Source organism: Aricia agestis, chromosome 8 (genome assembly GCF_905147365.1).
Source record: "Aricia agestis chromosome 8, ilAriAges1.1, whole genome shotgun sequence".
NCBI lineage: Eukaryota > Metazoa > Arthropoda > Insecta > Lepidoptera > Lycaenidae > Aricia > Aricia agestis.
This window is the reverse complement of record NC_056413.1, coordinates 7,129,740-7,150,822: the sequence shown is the minus strand read 5'-3', so window position 1 is coordinate 7,150,822 and position 21,083 is coordinate 7,129,740. Positions and strand designations below refer to the sequence as shown.

The window sequence follows — 21,083 nt, the reverse complement described above, 5'->3', positions numbered from 1 at the left end:
CAACAATCGCTTGCTTCATAGACATTGAGAATGCCTACAACAATTTAAATATAACTGCATTAATTCATATCTTGCAGGAAATTGGAATCGGTAATTTTATTTGTAAATATTTATTTAATTTTTTGTCTAATCGTCGTTGTACAATTGTTTTAGATGATCTAAGTAAAGTAGTAGCATTATTAATTAGATGTACAAACCAGGGACTAGCTCAAGGGGACCCCCTTTCTCCTAGTTTATTTAATATTGCAACTAGAGGTATTTCTAGAATTATTGTAAATAATAATGTTTATAACTCCCAATACGCTGATGATTTCGTGTTATACAAAACAGTTGTAAATGGTAATACTCTAGAAGCAGTTTGCTCTCTTAAGTTAGCTATAAAGGCCGTGATTAACTATTTAGATAGTATTGGTCTCCAATTATCCGTATCTAAATCTAATATTTGTGTATTTAATAGAACTAGAAGAAGTTTTAATATTGATATTGAGATTAACGGTTCATCTCTTAACGTGGTGGATAAAGTTAAATACTTAGGTTTATGGCTGGACTCGTCCTTAAGATGGAGTCTTCATGTAAATGAATTGTGTGCTAAAAACTATAAATGTTTGAACGTCTTAAAAGTTCTATCGGGTAGGTCGTGGGGAGTTCACCCTCAATATATTCGCCGTCTTTATATTTCTCTTGTAAGGAGCCGACTTGACTATGCTAGTTTTATATATGGTAGTTGTGCTAAAACACATCTTAAAAAGCTCGATATTCTACAAAACAGAGCGTTGAGAATATGTGGCTCTTTTATACGTAGCACTCCAGTGTTTGTTATGCAGAGTGAACTCTCCATTCCTCCCTTACATATACGTAGGTACGTGTTGGCGAGTAGGTTCTTGCTTAAATTTAAGTCTAGACTAGGCAACGATTTGTTATATTCTTTAGATCAGTTAAATTTAGTACGAAATTATTTTAGGAATACTAATCTCCCAATTCTAGCACAAATTAACTCTGAATGGAGTAATATTAATGTATATGTAAGTGAAAAGTTAGAGGCGTATTCGTTAAACACATGGGTGTCTTCAATAGATGTCGAAGAACTCATTGTACATAAAGTTGGCGACATGGCTCCAAAACGGAGCTTATCTGATTGTGAACTTAAAAATTATTTTTTGCAATTCATCAATCTGATAATTATTCTGATTGTTATAAGTTATATACGGATGGCTCTAAATGTACTCAAGGTGTCGGAGCTGCCTTCTTCGATCCCCAATTAGACGTTTCACAGAAGTTTAAATTACATAGAGATAATAATATAATGACTGCTGAACTTCTTGCTATTAAGGAATCACTAACTTATGTTAATAACTTGAACAACAATAACAGTATAGTTATTTTATCAGACTCGAGAAGTGCTCTCCAACACCTTCGTCGGTGCGCCACGAAGCAACGTGGCTCTCCGATAGCCTTCGAAGCTTTGGATTTACTCCGGCATGTTTCTGGAAAAGTTTCAATTAAGCTGCAATGGGTTCCTGCCCATGTCGGTTTGATTGGAAACGAAACTGCGGATGCGCTTGCCAAGAGTGCAGTTATGGATGGTCCCGTGGTCTGTTCTAAACCTTTTGTAAATGAGCTTCGTCATCACATTAAGGAAAAGGCGCTCGAGAAATGGGAATACCATTTCGGCGAGGAATTACAAAGAGGTGTTGGAGTTTGGTACGGAACCATCCAGAATAAACCAGTATGGGAGCCTTGGTTTATTTCGTGTAATTTAACTTTCGGAGCCGTTGTCCCCAGAGGCAATAAAATTATATAGTTTTTTGGATCTGTCCCTTATGTAGGAAACACTGTATTCACCTATGAGGCTGACATTAACACTGAGTGTTAAAAGCCTCTGTAAAATAAAAAGATTAAAAAAAAAAAAAAAAAAAAATAAGGTAGCTTAAAAATATTATTTTAATTAATAAAATACACATATACCCTATGTTTTAATTAATACTTGGTATAAAATACATAACAATATTTTAACTTAATTATAACAATATTTCGCGGTCCGAGATTAGACTTTTCGCGTTTCGCAAACGGACCGCGGTCCGCCTGTTGCCTACCGCTGGCTTACATACTCTACACTCAATCTTTAAGATGCTAATATATCGTGTGGACTATGCAATATACATATTTTTTATGTAACTTACCTTCGATCTCATTTAATGTTACTTGATCTATCTAATATTATAATAATTCACAGTTAGGTGAACTATAACTTTGTATGATTTAGTGACGATGCAAGACGCTCTGCCGTTGGCTGACCAGCCCCAGCTGCTGCAGCCTAACGCTCGCCGCGAGGAGCTGTTTGGTATGCCGCGGCAGCCTGTCACCGTGCCCGCTACCGGCGACGCTCCACCCGGCGTCAATAATCCGCTAGAAGGTATAGTATTGTTACTGATACGGACACGTAGTGCCATCTAGTGTCAAACCAGCGAAAGTTATCGAGGGAACACAGACAATAAAATACGCGCATATTGTAATAGTGTACGATCACAATATTCGCATATTATATAGAAACATTCCACACTTGTTTACGCGAAATGAGTACGATCTAGAATGGAACTTTCTAGAATTCGTCTCGGCCTTATAAATAGTCGCAGGCAGACGGGCCGGTAATTCAGTTCGATACGAGCTATCATCAAAGCGACTTCGAAGTGAGAAACAAGTAATCAAAAAGTGATTCTAGCGGAACCTACAACTTGGCTACGATCTAGGACAGTGAATGTGCTCAGTGAATTGGATGTAGTGCTTAGTGTTGGACTTTGTGCTTGTGAATAAAGTCTTCAAGAGAGTCAGCAGGTCTTCCTCCCCAAATACCCTAGCGCGTAACAGTATAATAGATTCGACATTATTGAATCTCGACGCGCGGAAAACTCTTGTGCGCGGTGGTCTTGTGGCTAGACCAATTTCGGTAGAAAATGAAACATGTAGCCTAGTTCATGGTGGTATTTTGTTTGAATTTTTGCCAGTCACGGTTGTGTACCGCCTGAATCGGCGAGCCACCTTAAAACTTGCGGGAATATGACCTATACGTGTTTTCTAGTTAGATAATTATGCCGATTGATTCACAATTCTTATTCGTCTAGAGTTAGAAATGTTGCCGCTCGGTTATTAGTCAACGCGGCATAAGTTTAAGCTGTCTTATCCGAAATTAAAATAAGAATGATACGTCTTACTATTTTCATTAACTATATCAATATGTTGCTCAGTGGTACCTCGCCGGCTTGGTCTATCGTGCAGAGGCACCGAGCGAGGCTGGTCGCCGCCCGCGCGCCCCGCCTCCGCTCCACCCGCACATTCGCACACGGTACCTAGAGACGAGCCACAGGTATGTTTTGTTTTTTAGAATGCTTTAAAATACATTCCTATATTAATGACATTTTGTAACATTGCTTATACATTACAAACACTGCGTAAACCATTTTTTAAATTTCAATTTTATATTTTTAGGATCTGTCATGTGCAAAGGATAATGTTACGAAAATGGATATTGACACTGATGGAGAATATTTGTCAGACTCAGATTCTAATGAAGCGAGACAACAAATACCCAGAAAGAAACATCATAGGTAAGAAGATTAACGCATGTAATATTTTAGTTAATTAGGTAAACAGGCTAAACTTTAACTCTATAATAGTCATAAAGTAGCAATGTTTACAAATTAATAATCTATGAATTAAATAAATATATATGCATAATTAAGTAGGGCTCTCCCATATGAAGAGAATGACTTACATTTGGCCGGTTTATATAACAATAAATCATTATCTATTTAATAAAATGTAATTTCAGGCATCCTCACTTAGCATCAACAAGCAGCAGCCACCAGGAGCCCAATGCGTCATCGTCCGAGTTCCACACGCTGGTAGACACAGCTTGCTCCATCATGGAGGCACCTCAACAACAGACCATCACTGTATTGCCTAGTTCTGGTGAGTTTAGTGAGCAGTAGAATATTTTTTGTTTGTCCTATATTTGATGATTCTATTCTTATAGAACTTAGGTCCAAAACTACTGTGCCAATTTATGAAACTAGGCATAAAAGTTATTGAGAGTATACGCTCAAGAGCCACAACTAGTGTATTTTTACTAATGCCATGTAATTTTTAGGCCCCAGCACTTCCAGCGCGGCGACCCAAGAGCCCCGCGCGTCGTCGTCTCGCAGCCCGGGCAAGACCGTTATTGTACGTGCTGTAAGTCACTCCACTTATTTGGGGGACTTTTTCTTATCAAAATTATTCCCTACACACGCAATTGGCATTAAATTTTTGATATCTTTATAATTGCATTCGGAAAGTAAAATTTATCGTGTTATTTTTTGTACGATTTTTTTTTTGTAAAAAATAACATATTTTATACTTTCATTCAAATAAGTATATTGTAATTTATGAAAACTAAAATATGTAAGTTAATACAAGTACAATAAGTACTTCGATCTCTTATATCATACAAATATACGTTGTTCATAAAAATTACAACGACAGGGTGAGCTGCTAAGTGCGGCAGATCCATTGGAATCTCAGGAGATCTCGGCGCACGTGACTGTGGAGACCACTGGCCTCCCGCCACCGCCGCTGCTGCCACCGCAAGTACTCACCGCACCCGCGCCACCGTAAGTGTTAATATATCCAGATGAAGTATAGTCTATGTTTCTCTACTTTTGTATAATATCTCTCATTAGCTAGCTCGTATTTATATGTACAGAAAAATTTGGATTTCACATGACAAGAATAATTTATAATATTATGTATTTTTACTTCTTTTGCTACATTACAAGAGAATGCTCCCTAACTGGGAGCATTCTCTTGTAATGTAACGTTACAGAGTCGAGCATTACATCAATGAGGGAGGAGAACCGAGCATTACAATTCGCACCTTGTAATGAAGCAATGTGTAATATCTTGATACAACTTGTAACATCAATGCTACGTGACAGTGAAGTCAACTTGCTATATAATGCTCAAAGTCGAACACGTGACACGTGAATGCTCGCGGTGACGGAGCACCATAATATTTGTTTGTAATAATTGCATAACAATAAAACGGCGAAACATAGTTCTAAAGACCAATTCTAAACAACGTCTTTTGTAAAATGCTTTATGCAAATAAAGATATTTTATTTAAAACTTTTTAATCGGGACTTAACGCGACTTATTCAAGTAGTAATGCTACTACGAGTACATACTTAAGCGTTAAGTCCCAATTAAAAAGTTTTAATTATAATGCAACGCGAAAGTTTAAAATGTTAAGATACTTTATTGTTTGTAAAGTTTATGTTGTAAAGTTTATAACTTTTTACATGAAATGTTTTTGTGTCATTAGTCGCGCGTGTCCATCGCTGGGCGCGTCGGTATCGCACGATCTGCTGCTCGGTCGCTGGCGGTTGTCGCTGGATCTGTTCGGGCGCGTGTTCACGGAAGACGTAGGACTGGAGCCGGGCTCCGTCGTCGCCGAGCTCGGCGGCTTCCCCGTCAAGGAGGTCAAGTTCCGGCGAGACATGGAAAAGTTGAGAAACTCGCAGCAGCGCGACCTCACCTTGCATAAGGTATGTTTTCACGATACACGCATTGTACAGCTGTTATATTTCAGTTTGTTAAATACTTCTTCAAACTAATCCGATACTTGTATTGCAGCCGTTGGGTTACACATTTCACAATTTTATTTTCGTAAAACACGTAACATACTTCTGAGCAAAGGCCAAATTCATAAATCACGAGATGAGTCACAAAACATAAAATAACATGTAATTTCTATGAAATTTAGCTAGAAGCCTCGTGCTTTTTACGCTGTATGAAAGTAAGAACACTGACACTTATTTCGTGTTTCTTTGGTAGATGGAGCGGGACCGTGCGAAGTTACTGCAGCAGACGTTCTCTGAGCTGAACAGCGCATTCGCGGGGCAGAACCGGCGCGCGCATAGTGCGCAACCGCCGCTGGCCGTAAACCGCGTCAAGGTCACGTTCCGAGACGAGCCGGGAGAGGGCAGTGGCGTCGCCCGCTCCTTCTACACCAGTGTCGCCGAGGTGAGGATCAAGACACGACATTTTTTTTTCGTTTATTTCAGTCAATAGACCCATACGATAATGTTAAGATCGTCGATGACGCTCCTAACATGTTAGTTTTAGGAGATTTCTAAATGTTGGAAACGGGCGTTTCTTATATTTTATTTCAATGATGGATTGATACAAAATTATGGTCACAAACATTAATACATTGACGTTACATCGGGCATGACAATGTATTATTGTTTATGTTTCATATTAAAATACCTGTCTTTTTTTAGAAATACCGTCTATGGTATTTTTTAAATCTTGAGTCTTAAAAAATATTGTTATAAATTATTCCAGGCGTTACTCGCAAACGAGAAACTTCCACCACTAGAGTCAACCACGGGCAGTAGCAATAACAGTAGCAGCACCAACGGTACGTCGGGGTCGGCTGGGACCGCTGCGAATGGAGCTAGCAGTAACAGCGGCACGCGGTATGTAGCTACTTATATTTGCTCTTTTATTTTTTATTATATAGTAGTTTGCCTTGATTGATAGATTTTAAAAAAAGATAGCATCAGTAAGCAAATAAAGAGGTAAACATTTATTTCAGGGGTGGAGCGGGTCGAGCGCGGGCGAAAGACAGCGCGCGGCGCGGTCCAGGTCGCCCCGCGCCGCGTCCGCCGGCCGCGCGTGAGCCCCGTCGCGTGCTGAGCGTCGACGCGCGACCATACTCACCTCAGGTACTTGCTAGAGCTATTAGCTTATAATATAATAGATAGCTGCCAAACTGTTTTTCGGTTTTGTTGAAATAAAAGCAGGCAGAATAAATGTAATTAAATGTAATGTTATGCTGTCGTATAGGCTGCACCGGGAACGGAGGGCGCTGGCTGGCTCGGCGGGGACCGGCCGGGAGGCCACAATGAACATCTCACCCTACACCAGGCGCAACTAGGAGAAAGATTATACCCAAAGGTATGCTATATTGTTTCATCTTTCCACAATCGACTTACTGTTGAAAAAAGCGATTTACAACAGTAGGTCGATTCTACTAAAAATAAAAAAAAAAAACTATTATAAAATCGAAACATCTAATTTTTGATATGGTTTAGATACAATCTCAATATAATGAAACTACAAAATGGAATTCTGATTAAATGTCGAAAGCGTTTTGATTAGCCTAAACTCCAAAACTAAGTAGCGGTGCGGGCGCTGTTACAAAAGTTAACAAAATGTTGATGATTTATTAATATGTTTCAGGTTCATTCTCTTCACCCCACGTTCGCTGGAAAGATTACGGGAATGCTTCTAGAACTAACTCCTGCCCAGCTCCTAGTGCTACTAGCAAATGAAGATGCGTTAAGGCAGAAAGTTCGAGAAGCGATGGATTTGATTGTTATGCACCCTTCAGAAGCAATATTAGGTAAATAGAATACTAGAGTATCAAATAAATTTTAAATGTCAATTAGTTACACGCGTATTTTATAGCCTGCCAATAAGTATATTATATAAAGTAGCTTATCTCAAAGCTTTGTTTATTACTTAAATTATAAAGTTGGTTGTTAGTTTAAGGTGACAATACATGGCTTACATGAGAGTTATATAGATTTAGATGTGTTCTCGCTGTCGGAGCGCGGCGGCACGAGCGGCGCAGGCAGCGGCAGCGGCGCGGGCGGGGCGGGCGGCGCGGCGCCCGGCAGCGCCGCTCCCGCGCCCGACGACGTCGCACCGCTGTTCTACTCGCCCGGCAAGCGCGGCTACTACTCGCCCAGGCAGGGACGCCCCACGCCGGAGAGGATCAACGCCTTTAGAAATGTCGGCAGGTACGGCTTCCAAGTTTTTATAGCTTGTGAGACGTATTAATATACAAATAAAATAATTTGTATTATATATATACAATAGGTCATAAAATTATAAATTGACCGCAATTTTTAGCAAGAAACTCGTACATAGCTCACAGCTATAGATTGTAAAAACTACACAACTGCAAAGGTTCATTATTAACTTAAAACTGCCTTGAGTACAAAAGTTCCGCTACATTGTAAATGATTTAAAATATTACATATATAAATTGACAAAATTACTGACATTACAGGATCGTCGGCTTGTGTCTCCTACAAAACGAGCTATGTCCTATGTTCCTAAACCGGCACGTGCTGAAATACATTCTGGGCCGGCCTGTGAGGTTCCACGACCTGGCGTTCTTCGATCCCGTCGTGTACGAGAGCCTGCGACAGCTCGTCGTCGACGCGGAGACGGGAGATTCCCATTCCCTTTTCGTTGCCCTAGATCTCAACTTTAGGTAATTATCATCAAGAACTATGTAGTATAGACAACAGAAGTGTAACAAGTTGTGGTACACAACTTGTTACAAAAGCATTGTGTTACATTTCTAATGTGTCTGAACTTGCTTTTAGGTTGTTTCATTGTAAGAGCCGCTACGTAACACGTCTATTGCCTCAAACGATAAAATATGTTAGGCAGTAAACTTGCAGCAATATATAGAGCTTTTAAAATTTTGACTGACCAGCCTACATCTTTATATTTTGTTCTTTTTAGTTTGGAAATGTGCGAGGAAGAAGGTGGCGGTTGTGTGGAGCTCGTGCCCGGTGGTCGGGAAATAGAAGTCACGGCGCTCAATGTGTATGACTATGTACGGAAATACGCACAGCATCGAATGCTTATTGCTCAAGAGAAAGCGTTAGAGGTAAATGGATTTCATTTTCAACTATCAATTTATATTACATAAAATGTATAAAATTAAAAAACAATTTTTAACTGAAATAATAATGTTTTCAAACCATTCCTGTCTTTATTTAAGATACTCAAACTTTTTATAAGATTACAAAATATATTATTTATTTTCCCTACAGGCGATGAGAGTAGGTGTATTAGATGTTCTACCCGAATCTGCACTAGAAGGTCTAACAGCGGAAGACCTGAGGTTGCTGTTGAATGGCGTCGGTGACATTAATGTGGCCGCTCTAGTATCTTATACAAGTTTCAATGACGAAAGTGGCGAGCCTCCGGAGCGGCTTGCGAGGTTTAAACGGTGGCTCTGGGCTATTGTAGACAAGATGACTCATTTAGAGAGACAAGACTTAGTAAGTATTTCTCTATTTTTATCACCTTACAAGATGCACCACAATGTGTATACAAATGTAATAGCTAGATTACTTTAAAAAATAATTATTTTTGTGCCCATATAAATGTTATGAATTTTAAATGTCCTCATTAACTCAATTTATTTCCAATTTTTGTAAATACTTAAACTTTGTCTCTTCTTTCAGGTTTATTTCTGGACTGGGTCACCCGCTTTACCGGCGTCGGAGGAGGGCTTCCAGCCGATGCCGTCGGTGACGATACGGCCCGCCGACGACGCTCACTTGCCCACGGCCAACACTTGTATATCGCGGCTCTACATACCGTTATATTCTTCGAGACATGTACTAAAGCATAAATTATTATTAGCAATTAAAACAAAAAATTTCGGCTTCGTTTAGTCGCCTTTCTGCCACTATTGACTATGTGTATTTAGTTGTAAGACCGGTCATTTTGAGACTGCCGTTACAAGCTATCATTGTTAGTACTACGAGACTATAGAACTTTTATCGATAAACACTATAAAGCGATACTACTACATTTTAAATTTAGATTCTATTACATACTTATACAGTATGATGTGTTTTTGACGAATATGACTGAAAATTATATCTGACTGAATAGTTAATATATTTAAACAATATTTCCGTATATATCGACGTATAATTGAAATACTTGACACTCCTTTACCTCTGGTTCTTATAATCGCGTTAGGTAAGAAAATTGAGATGTTTCAGTTAGATGACAGTCAACAGGAAAACTGACCGTAGCATGCAAGTCTTGTAATGGTATTTAAAGCTTAGTCAAGTGGTCTTGTAAAGGTGTATCAATGCACATTTAGAAAAAATCATACCTATGTTTAACTATAAATGCTGAGACTTAGATATAGAGCTTTCATTTTTGTAAATTCTTTACATAGTTATATAAATAAACATTTTACTTTGCAATATTGTTCTGTTTTAATGCATTTTTTTCACACTTATTATTTGGGTTTCAGTAATTCTGTTGTAACAATGTCATTTTAAAAGCATATACTCATGTATATTATGTCGGTTTGGGGCTACACTGATTTCTTTGACTTGATTGCCAGAGATAACAATTTCAGTTTACGGTGGTCATTGTGATAAAAGAGGAAGTATTATGCACCTCTCATCTCTAAATAAGGATTATACTAGATATCCTCTAATTAGTTGTATTTATTAAGGTTCATAATAAATATTTCCCAAAACGCTTCATATTTGTTTCATTGACACAATTTTTTTGCTTTTAGAAGATGTAGAGCAGCAAATAACAATAATATGTACATAATATTTTTTATTTCATAGGATAGTAATGAAACAAATAATTTCTTGCAAAAGGTTCATTTATTACAAAAAGACAACAAAATTTATTATTTAAATTATCACTAAATGTTCATTGCACTTTAGCCGCTACACTCAGCTCAATCGACATTTTCCTACAAACTCCATATAAAACAAATAGATGACAGACATGTAACAAGGCACTAGTTAAGTCGGTACTCGGATATGTATTCCAGCAAAATTCTATTAGAGCTAAGATCAAAAACCTAAATATAACAGAGTAGCTCGTTGACCAAAGCAAATATGGTAGAGAGTGGAAATACCAAGAATAAAATTGATAATGTAGGCTTCGTGCACAAACAATTCCAATAAAATTTATAAGAAACATTGGAAGAATAAAGAGTTGCGCTAGAATATCAAAGTCAATGCTGAATTGTGTATCTTGATCATTAGCTTTTTTTTGTGTCTTTTGACCTGAGCTACTTGAATTTTTTTTCAATAGATTTTCAAAAGAGTTTAAAAAATCTTTTTGATCTTTTGAAAGTTTTTCATCTGGTTCCGAAGACTTGTTTTTAGCTTGCTTTTTAATTTTAGATTTCCTAGCAAGTTCCGAATTTTTTGCATCAATTTGAGGCTGGAATTGGCTCTGGACATATTTTAGACGACAATAACTTTGGAAGTATTTTATACACATCGGCAGACAAATTAATAATAGCATAACATGTACACACAACAAAGCAATGTGAAAATATGCACTCTCAAATGTTGTGATGTTTAGAAATCTGTAGTTAACAGTCCAAGTATGATTAAATACTCTTCCTACATCAAAGCTTCCCTTTAAATATGCTTTTGGAGAATTAAGTAAAAACGGTAAACCTAGAAGAACTTGTATAATCCCACATAAAGATAAATGTTTGACAGTCTCTTTTAATCCTAAATTTACAAGATAAAAGAAGAAAAGAGCAGGTGCAAACAATAAAATGTTCATTTTTATTGACACTGCTAAACTGTAGAAAATACTTCCCAAATACCATTTAGAGTCTAGGAAGAAATTTAAGGAAGCATATAGAAATAGAACAGCAATGGGATCATTGAACAACCTCAAAACGTGAATTGAATGAATCCTATAAGAAGTCAGAATGGTAATAACAAGTACATAAGGTGGGACCTTTTTAGTTTTAACATAGATTCGTAACACCAAGACTAGTAGAAGTAAATATATGAATATAAATATGTATTGCGCCAATCTAATGTTTTCTCCGCGACTTGTTATAAAATAGAACAATGAATAAATGTAAACAAAACCAGCTGGGTACACTAGTGGCCCGGTGTCTCCTCGCAACTTACTGTAATCCAGAGTTCCATTTAGAAATCCTTCACATTCCTGCATATACGCTTTCCAGTCGATTTCTGTGTAGGGGACCTTTTCGACTATAAATATATTGAGCACCAATTCCGCTACCACGATCAGAAATGCTACAAATGTTAGCTGTTTTGGATTCACAACCAAACCTTTTATAAAGTTCCAATTAAGTATTTTCTTAAAAATATTTGCCATAGTGGATTGTCGAAGATATTCGCCTCTCATTTTAGAGGTCTCTGTTTTGTAGTGTTTTATAAATCCTGACCTATTTCCCAGGCTTTTCAATACATTTTATTAGCTATATTTACAACAAGCCCTTTCTTTCCGGGCCATCCGGGTATTTGACATTTGTGTCAAAAATATCCTTCGCCATCTCCATTGAATTTCTGAACTTCCTAATTTTGCCAGCTTGCTATTGAATTTTGAAAATGGATGCTCTCGCCACTCAGCGCTATACAGTATACACTATGCAGACATGCAGATTGCAGGTGCCAGTCACCAGTCATCACTCACCAGCCGCGGGCCGCCAGCTGCCACTTGCCAGTTGCCAGGCATCAGAATCAAGGATGCATTGATTATATCAAACTTTATTTGCAAAAATCATGGCAGAGAAACAATAAAAATCAGAAAAAATACTTGTCAAGTTTATGCTCTATGGTTTGCCGTTTGACAAATGACAGCGTCATTGACGGTTGACACTTGACAATTGATGCCACTAGTTTTCCAAAAATTGTGGCAAAAATAGCAGATTGAAAAAATAATAAATAATAATTATATTTTTGTAAACTTAAATCACTATTTTGTAGAACTCTATATAATCTATCTTCTATATTATCATGAATAATTTATGAAATTGCTTTATTTTCACTTTGTGTTAAAAAACAATAACATGGCTGGGAACTTTTGGCAAAGCTCACATCATCAGCAGTGGATTCTAGACAAACAAGATCTCGTTAGAGACAGACAACACGATTTGGCCAAACTATCAGAAGAAGAATACCAAAAAATATTTAATTTCTTTGCTAGCATCATACAAATTCTTGGCGAGCAATTGAAATTACGTCAGCAAGTTATCGCTACAGCAACAGTTTATTTCAAGAGATTTTATGCAAGAAATTCTTTAAAGTGCATAGATCCTTTACTGTTGGCGCCTACGTGTGTCTTTCTAGCATCTAAAGTAGAAGAGTTTGGTGTTATCTCAAATTCGAGACTCATCACCACCTGTCAGACTGTAATAAAAAATAAATTCAGTTATGCTTATGGACAGCAGGAGTTTCCATATAGAACTAACCACATATTGGAATGCGAGTTTTACTTATTAGAAAATTTGGATTGTTGCCTTATTGTGTTCCAACCGTACAGACCTCTACTGCTGTTTGTGCAAGACATTGGGCAGGATGATCAGCTTCTCACATGTGCTTGGAGAGTTGTAAACGATTCGCTCAGAACTGATGTCAGTCTGTTGTATCCACCTTATCAGGTATGTATTGTTATGAATCTTGTTACATTGTGAATAGTTTGTTTTTGAACATTTTACCAGATTTTTTGTTAATATGTATTTACAATTTAAACAACAAAATCGTATGAAATCTTATCTATTTTCGTCCCCTGCATTTTGTTACTAGAAGATCTTTTGAAAATATTTTTTTGTTATTTTCAGATTGCAATAGCAGCTCTGAACATTGCTTGCGTTATGCTGGGCAAAGAAAATTTGAAACCTTGGTTTGCAGAACTAAATGTTGATATGGATAAAGTAAGTATAATGTAGCAGTACTCACGGTACCCATAATCATTAGCCTAACATTCCTGCATCGCACTATCAAAGATTTCTAAGCGCGTCGGTATACCGATGGCGTATATATACGATAACTGAAATGTATCACGTGGGCTTCGGCCTGACCGAGCATAATACCTTGTTCGGTCGGAAGATTTTCCTTTGTGGCCACACGCACCATCCCATAATATATCGTGCAATGATGATTAATCTTTTTAGAGAAAGGTGGCAACAAATTGTTATTATTTAATAAACAATAAAATATGGTAACCAACATCTGAAAAGGAGGATGTTCTGTTATAGCTGTAGATATATTTTTTATTACTTTTTGAATTTAGATTGTACCTGTATTATCACTAACCGTAAAAACTGTCTTTTCAGATTCAGGAGATAGTAAGAGCTATCATTAACCTCTATGAGATGTGGAAGAGCTATGATGAGAAAAAAGAAATACAAGCCCTTTTAGGGAAAATGCCCAAACCAAGTCCAGCACCCCAAAGATAATACACAACCAGCACTTGGAAGAATAATTTAAAAATTAAGTATTATATATGTCTATGTGTTAGTAACATTGTAACGTCATTATGTTTTAAGGTATAAGTTGGAAGCCGACTACATGAAGTTGCAGGAGACGACCTGTCGTTGCGACACATAATTTCTTTGTATTTCTATGAATGTGTTGCTAGCTTCGTATCGTTAGCTGCGCAGGATATTTCATAGAAATACATACAAACCTCTGCGGTTGCTTCAGGTTGTCCACTGCCAATCGGCACCTTTATTATAATGCATTTTTTAGTGACAACCCTTACAGAAAATGTAAAACATAGCAGTAATATATACTGCAATATTTTTACACTAAACAGCACATACAGTAAACAAAATGTTTGGTTCCATGTTTGACAACATTTCTGTCATTATTCTGATACAACGGGTGCAACATGTCGGATCGTTTACTATATAATATGCTTTTAGCGCCTCCTGCTTCGACCCTTTGCATAATATTTCCTATTTGATTTTTAATACATTATTACAAATTCAAAGCTACATTGGGCAGGGGCGCTGCAGGTAAAGGAGACCTGTCAAAAATGGCGTTTTTGTATGATGGCGGCGTTAGTTCCTTTTTTCGCAACATTCACCCAACATTTAAATTCAGATTTTTTAAAATTATGATATTGAATGTACTGTCACTTCTTCTTCTTCTTCTTCTTTTAAAAATGGCCGCCTCGGTGAGTCTTGGTGGAAATTCATCTTTAATCAAATAATTATACACTTTCCTTGCACTTATTCAAATTTTTTAAATTAATTTACTAGTAAATTATTTTGTCTCATAATGTATTTGGAATATTTATTGAAAAACTAGGGAGTTTGACATTAGTTTCATGTTTCCTAATAAGATATGAACTATTAATTTTAGTATAGAATGTAATAAGTTTTATAAACCAAAATATTAAAAGATTTTAACCATAATATCTTTTTTTATTTTTATTTTAATCAGCCCAAAAAATAATAATTACAGTTTTCCTAAAACATTAATAGTATTAGTATTGCTTTTTTAACTTGTATAAAGTTAGTACATCATTATTGCACGTATATGTATTGTGAGTATGACAAAAGTCCAATTAGCTGTATAGAAATATAGCTATATGGCGCACATGCCGGGATAACGCGCTTTGCCACACTATAAAAAAAATTGGTATAATTAATAAACTCTCCTTGAAACTTCCATATAACGTATGCTACAATTTTAGAATAAATCTTATTAATAAAAAAAGCCATAGATTGGATAATTTAAGATTTTTTTTACATATTTTCTAAGCAAAGTAATATTGTACTTATACTTGTTTCAGTGCAAATATTCACGAAGCCATATTATGTAGCTTCCTCAATGTTATTTCTTTCTTTGAATCATTAAACGAATGGTCCATTGTATAAAAGAACAGTGAAAAGTTCATAACAATTCGCTTGTATAGAACCAAACTGTAGTACAGTTAGATTTGCCAAAACATCGACTTTGATTTCATAATTTCACTAGGGTGGCTATTCTTAGGATTATTAGCAGGATTCAAAGTGCTGCTTGGCTATGATTGATTTTTTAAACTTTTACTCAGAAGCATAAGATCAAAAAGAGTGTCGCGCAAAGCGACTCTATTCCTTCATGCTTTTACAATTGATAGGCAATAATTAGAGAGAGTAGGTATACTACTATAACTCATCGTAATTAATAATATTTTGCCAGAGACTGATACGTTACTCAAATGTTATTATTCTTGCCTAAAAAGTATTTAACAGCTTGAAATAGTGAAGTACTCATTCTTCGCGACTGATATTTGAGGAATTATAATATTATATCCGCTATCTTTGTTTAGAACCTTCTCAATGTGACAGAGAAATACCTTTGTAATTATTCGCTGTCCAAATATTTTATTAGTGAGTAAAAGTAGTCCCGCGTTCGTTCGTCGTTGTATAGTATTGTCCCAGATATTTATAAATTATGCTATTCCTACAATGACGGCTAGGATCAGAGTATTTAAACACTGATTAAATACCTGATTTCCTTAATTGTTTCATCGGCCAGTGTGAGACAGTCAATCACCTTGATAAGTATCAACCTATACGATCGGCAGAACAACCAGAATAATAAAATTATGTCCGCCGTAAAAGAAATCATTTATTGCTTTGTTGTACTCACAACAGTTACACTAAGCCTTTGCGAAGTTTCTGAGAGGTATGTACTTGTTTTTTTTGTAGTTGTGGACAAACGATATTAACGGATTACCTGATGGCAAGCGATAAGTGTCAAAGGTTGGACATACGTAACATCTGGGGTATTGCAAGTGTTTTGCCAAGAGGATGCAGGACGCTCTGTTCTAGTGGTCCGAAAATACCCCTGACTAAAGTTCATTCTACATTGATTACGCACAAAAAATACGTTAACTTCATTTGTAATAATAGTAATTTATCTCTAATTATGGAGCGCAGGTGTGGCTGATTTTTGGCTTTTTGCAGGCACTCTAGTGTACCTACATACACAAGTAGGTACAGGCTTTAAAACTACTCATATACTTAACATATTTCCAGTGTATCAACGCCTGTGGCGAAAGGCGATTGCTCATGTGGCGGTTTCTCGTCGCCCACGCCTGAGGCAGGCTCCGCGCCGCTGATATCCCACGCTCCTGGCCTGGTGGTGCCCTGCGACGAAGCGGGAGAGGGCACCTGCAAGGAGTTCTGCCTGGCACTAGCTACCGCCACCAGAGCTAAGGGACCGGAGATCCTGTGCGCTAAAATTGTTGACGCTAAGGAGCTGAAGGTGGGATGTTTTTGAATTTTCATATCTTGTATACGAGGTGTAACAAAACATAGTGATTTAATTTAATACTTTAGGGCAGCGGTCGGCAACACGCGGCCCGTGAATGTGTTATGAATAAGTTATATGACATAATATCAAAAACAGTGTTTTCTTTATATTGCCAGTAGTAATTGCCTCTTAAGAACGTAGCTGTTTGTGTCATTTTATAACAAACACTAAACCCTCATTATGTATAGGTATACTGAGCTTCTAGGGGTAATACGAGTATGAGGCCTGCGGCCCGCCTTTAGTTTGTTTTGCCACCTTGTGGCCCTTGCCTACCAAAAGGTTGCCGACCGCTGCTTTAGGGTATGTATGTGTAATGTGTCCCTTGTATAGAGTTCACTGTGAAAGTAGCAGCTGGATATCCCATACAAAAGTTAAAAAAAAGTTGCTCTTTCAGCGCTGCTACTTTCATATCGAACTCTGTGTAGGGGACACATACACACCTTAAACTAAAGTATTATCACTTAGTTTTGTAGGTACCCTGTAATCTGTATACAATTCTCGTGTCGTGTGTTAGTTGCCAAACTCCTTTGAAAAGGCTGGAACCGATTGTGATGTTTCGTGTGCTCATTCTGTGGGTCTTGGCCAATAATTTATTTTTAGGGTTCCGTACCCAAAGGGTAAAAACGGGACCCTATTACTAAGACGTTGATGTCTGTCCGTCTGTCTGTATGTCTCCAGTCTGTAACTCAAGAACCGATATAGCTAGACTTATGAAATTTTCACAGATTGTGTAATGTGTGTATATTATCTGTTGCCGCTATAATAACAAATACTAAAAACAAAATAAAATTAATATTTCAGGGGGCTCTCATACAACAAACGTGATTTTTTGGCCTTTTTTGCTCGATAATCGAAAAGCCCTTATAATATATACTTTAATACTTAATAATATTGAAATAAAATAAAAAATTAAGGGGGCTCCCATACAAAAAGCACAATTTTTGGTCTATAACGGTACGGAACCCTTCATGCGCGAGTCCGACTCGCACTTGGCCGATTTTGTTATATTCGAAATAGCATTGTAACATGTCGCGTTTAACTTAAACGCGTATCGAAGTTTTTCCTTTCCTTGGATTACATCTGTATTTACTCTGCGATAGGAAGCAGGAGCTGCTATATTCTACAAAAAGCCCTTACAAAATATAAACTTAAATAACTTAAACAGCAACTGGCAAAGATCATTATTCTGTTTTCAGTTGTCAGCGTTTTACAAAGTATGCGTCAAGCCATGGGTATATGCCAACATGACTTCGGAAGAAGCCCTGTGTTGTGAGAAGAGCAAAGCCGTTAGCTGTCCCACTCCCACCACAGATATCGTAAACGTTACCAATGTTACCGTTTAATATATTTTTTATATAAACAGGAATATATTACCTGTAATAAATGTATTTTATTAACATTGTGTTTTAGTATCCTCTCATTGACTTTCCCGAACAATATGTTAATAAATTATTTTATATAAGTATAGCAAAGAGCTGTTTCAAGTTAAGCTTTAATCCTGGTTAGTATTACATTGCTGCAAAAAATAGAATAACAAAATATAAAAACAAAATCGATATTAATAATCTAGTTCAATGACTAATGTCGTTGTCGGCATCTGAACTGCCCCGGGGCAGTTCGGATAAGGATATAAGCGAAGTTTAAATTAAGAACATAAACTATGTATAGTACTAAGTCCACGTGCTTCGTGGATCATCATAGTTATGTTCTTAATTTAAATTTCGGGTGTTTTCGTATCCTGTCGGCCCACCCTGCCCCAGGGCAGTTCACATGCCGAAAACGATATAAATGTTGTTTGTATGAAGAGAAATATAGGATCTGTGGTTAAAACAAAAAAAAACTAGTAAGTAAGGAATATCTACCTATATTTACAAAAGGAACAGTAATTGATTATTATTTATTCCTTTTTTTTATAACATGAATCATGTTAAAAGGGACCCCAGAAAAAAAAGTATACGATTCAGAACTAAAGGTACAGTTACACATGCTCAAAACTAGCATGCTTATTACTTATTAGCATGCTTAAAACAAGCATGCTATTCGAACTCTATACATTTGCTTCTATTAAGCATGCTTATTATAAGAGAAAAACTGATCGATACTACCACAAACCTGCACGTACTTAAACCACACCCCCCGCCACCCGAACACGTATGTCGATTTTTGAGCATGCTTGAAATAAGCAATCTTATTTTGAGCAATGCATGGACACACATGCTCGTAATCAGCATATGCTCGATTGAAATAAGCATGTGTATCTTTACTTCAAATAAAATAATGTTGTACACAACACGTCATGGCAGCGCAACTTATGTCATAATATGGTGGTACGGTACTTAAACTTATATGTAACAGACTGGGTTGTAAAATTTCATTTTTAAATCAGAAAATTAAAACAAGATTAAAATTAATGTAAAAAAAGCGCGACGTTATCAAATTCGTGGAACATTTAATCAAATAATATTACTTCCAAATAAAATTAAGTTGCAGCATCTTCATAGTTAAGGTACGCGCACACTTTGTCGACGCGTGCCGGGGCGTGTTGGGGCGGATATTGTCGGGTCGGGTCGCATCGCATTGACGGATTTTGAGTACTTTGGATAGCTCCAGTGTGACTACTCTTAAATCACTCGTGACTCGATATATCAATAACGTTGCTATATTCTACCGAAAATCTACCTTTATTAATCAATGTATTCTACGTGGTTGAAACTAAAATAAAACTAAAATGTTTAAATGGCCTGTCTTCATTAACCATTTTAAATTTTTATATTATTTCTCATGTAATATCGATCTATTACGCCACCCGAACACGTATGTCGATTTTTGAGCATGCTTGAAATAAGCAATCTTATTTTGAGCAATGCATGGACACACATGCTCGTAATCAGCATATGCTCGATTGAAATAAGCATGTGTATCTTTACTTCAAATAAAATAATGTTGTACACAACACGTCATGGCAGCGCAACTTATGTCATAATATGGTGGTACGGTACTTAAACTTATATGTAACAGACTGGGTTGTAAAATTTCATTTTTAAATCAGAAAATTAAAACAAGATTAAAATTAATGTAAAAAAAGCGCGACGTTATCAAATTCGTGGAACATTTAATCAAATAATATTACTTCCAAATAAAATTAAGTTGCAGCATCTTCATAGTTAAGGTACGCGCACACTTTGTCGACGCGTGCCGGGGCGTGTTGGGGCGGATATTGTCGGGTCGGGTCGCATCGCATTGACGGATTTTGAGTACTTTGGATAGCTCCAGTGTGACTACTCTTAAATCACTCGTGACTCGATATATCAATAACGTTGCTATATTCTACCGAAAATCTACCTTTATTAATCAATGTATTCTACGTGGTTGAAACTAAAATAAAACTAAAATGTTTAAATGGCCTGTCTTCATTAACCATTTTAAATTTTTATATTATTTCTCATGTAATATCGATCTATTAAAATTTACAAAAAATTTTGGGATACTCAATCGTCAATTCATTTGACCTTAAATCTACCAAAAAGTGGAAATCTATGTGAAGTGTCGTCACACTGTTGCCGGGGCGCAGCGGGTTTGTCGGGACTTGCCGGGCCTTGTCGCATTGACTCAAATCCGCCGCGCCCCGACACAGTGAACGATACGCGCATCCGCTTCCATACAAATTGAATGGAGGCGGATTTTTGCGATGCGCCCCGGCACGCTGAGCCCCGGCACAGCCCGACTCAATGTGCTCACCCCTTTACCCAACAGCCTCTTAGGCCACTCTAAATAATACTCGATATATTTTAACAAAAAGAATACTTTAGATTTCGTGTTGCGATTTAGTATGAAACTCATTGCTTAAATAATCAGATTGCTTTATGCAACAAGATTTCACAAATGGTAGTTTTATACACATGGTCAGAGACACTGCCATAGGAAAAAAAAGTAGATGGCCCAAGAGCTGTCAATCTCAAAAGTGCCCTCATAGTGTGCATGAAATTGTTTGATGAAAATAGATAGTTTAGAACTATAGCTACACGAAACGCTCGGTTTGCGTGGATTTACAAAACCGGAAGTACGTAAAAATTTTTTTTTTTAAATGTTTTGCCCTCACCATGTGCACTGGTTTGCCTAAAGTGTATTCAATAGAAAATTTCTTTACCTTTCAGAAAAGGTGAGGGC

At 37.0% G+C, this 21,083-nt stretch overlaps 4 protein-coding genes across 9 annotated transcripts in view; 3 read left to right on the top strand and 1 right to left on the bottom strand.

Annotated features, from left to right (window-relative positions):
• The window catches only part of LOC121729663 (E3 ubiquitin-protein ligase hyd), a 36,008-nt gene extending 25,652 nt beyond the window's left edge, over nt 1-10,356 (top strand). For 4 of the 6 annotated variants that reach the window (XM_042118248.1, XM_042118244.1, XM_042118245.1 and 1 more), the window contains exons 34-50: nt 2,264-2,413; nt 3,243-3,361; nt 3,484-3,602; nt 3,827-3,966; nt 4,145-4,227; nt 4,519-4,646; nt 5,357-5,579; nt 5,869-6,057; nt 6,382-6,515; nt 6,635-6,764; nt 6,886-6,996; nt 7,282-7,444; nt 7,628-7,844; nt 8,117-8,323; nt 8,581-8,728; nt 8,895-9,125; nt 9,312-10,356. In XM_042118248.1, the coding sequence (XP_041974182.1) occupies nt 2,264-2,413; nt 3,243-3,361; nt 3,484-3,602; nt 3,827-3,966; nt 4,145-4,227; nt 4,519-4,646; nt 5,357-5,579; nt 5,869-6,057; nt 6,382-6,515; nt 6,635-6,764; nt 6,886-6,996; nt 7,282-7,444; nt 7,628-7,844; nt 8,117-8,323; nt 8,581-8,728; nt 8,895-9,125; nt 9,312-9,524 (2,705 nt within the window). In that variant the 3' untranslated portion in view covers nt 9,525-10,356. The remainder of the gene's footprint in view (nt 1-2,263; nt 2,414-3,242; nt 3,362-3,483; nt 3,603-3,826; nt 3,967-4,144; nt 4,228-4,518; nt 4,647-5,356; nt 5,580-5,868; nt 6,058-6,381; nt 6,516-6,634; nt 6,765-6,885; nt 6,997-7,281; nt 7,445-7,627; nt 7,845-8,116; nt 8,324-8,580; nt 8,729-8,894; nt 9,126-9,311) is intronic. The other 2 variants (XM_042118247.1, XM_042118246.1) reach the window with 2 other exon arrangements.
• A 112-nt stretch (nt 10,357-10,468) lies between these two features.
• On the bottom strand, nt 10,469-12,125 carry LOC121729733 (lethal(2)neighbour of Tid protein). The gene has a single exon (XM_042118341.1). It carries the CDS (start codon nt 12,010-12,012, stop codon nt 10,537-10,539), a length of 1,476 nt encoding a protein of 491 aa, XP_041974275.1. The 5' UTR covers nt 12,013-12,125; the 3' UTR covers nt 10,469-10,536.
• Nucleotides 12,126-12,518: 393 nt separating this feature from the next.
• LOC121729317 (cyclin-C) lies at nt 12,519-14,111 on the top strand. Its single transcript, XM_042117790.1, has 3 exons — nt 12,519-13,267; nt 13,448-13,540; nt 13,943-14,111. The coding sequence occupies exons 1-3, from the start codon at nt 12,635-12,637 to the stop codon at nt 14,063-14,065; spliced, it is 849 nt and encodes a 282-aa protein (XP_041973724.1). The 5' UTR covers nt 12,519-12,634; the 3' UTR covers nt 14,066-14,111.
• A 2,003-nt stretch (nt 14,112-16,114) lies between these two features.
• Nucleotides 16,115-18,305, top strand: LOC121729425. Its single transcript, XM_042117942.1, has 3 exons — nt 16,115-16,286; nt 16,640-16,868; nt 18,113-18,305. The coding sequence occupies exons 1-3, from the start codon at nt 16,207-16,209 to the stop codon at nt 18,257-18,259; spliced, it is 456 nt and encodes a 151-aa protein (XP_041973876.1). The 5' UTR covers nt 16,115-16,206; the 3' UTR covers nt 18,260-18,305.
• Nucleotides 18,306-21,083: the final 2,778 nt, after the last annotated feature.

Bases quoted from the DNA above. Each gene is read 5' to 3' on its own strand.
- LOC121729317 (XM_042117790.1), top strand. From the start codon at position 12,635: ATGAAATTGCTTTATTTTCACTTTGTGTTAAAAAACAATAACATGGCT. The intron at 13,268-13,447 runs GTATGTATTGTT...TGTTATTTTCAG, and splicing joins TGTTGTATCCACCTTATCAG to ATTGCAATAGCAGCTCTGAA. The intron at 13,541-13,942 runs GTAAGTATAATG...CTGTCTTTTCAG, and splicing joins TAAATGTTGATATGGATAAA to ATTCAGGAGATAGTAAGAGC.
- LOC121729733 (XM_042118341.1), bottom strand. From the start codon at position 12,012: ATGAGAGGCGAATATCTTCGACAATCCACTATGGCAAATATTTTTAAG.
- LOC121729425 (XM_042117942.1), top strand. From the start codon at position 16,207: ATGTCCGCCGTAAAAGAAATCATTTATTGCTTTGTTGTACTCACAACA. The intron at 16,287-16,639 runs GTATGTACTTGT...ACATATTTCCAG, and splicing joins CTTTGCGAAGTTTCTGAGAG to TGTATCAACGCCTGTGGCGA. The intron at 16,869-18,112 runs GTGGGATGTTTT...TTCTGTTTTCAG, and splicing joins TTGACGCTAAGGAGCTGAAG to TTGTCAGCGTTTTACAAAGT.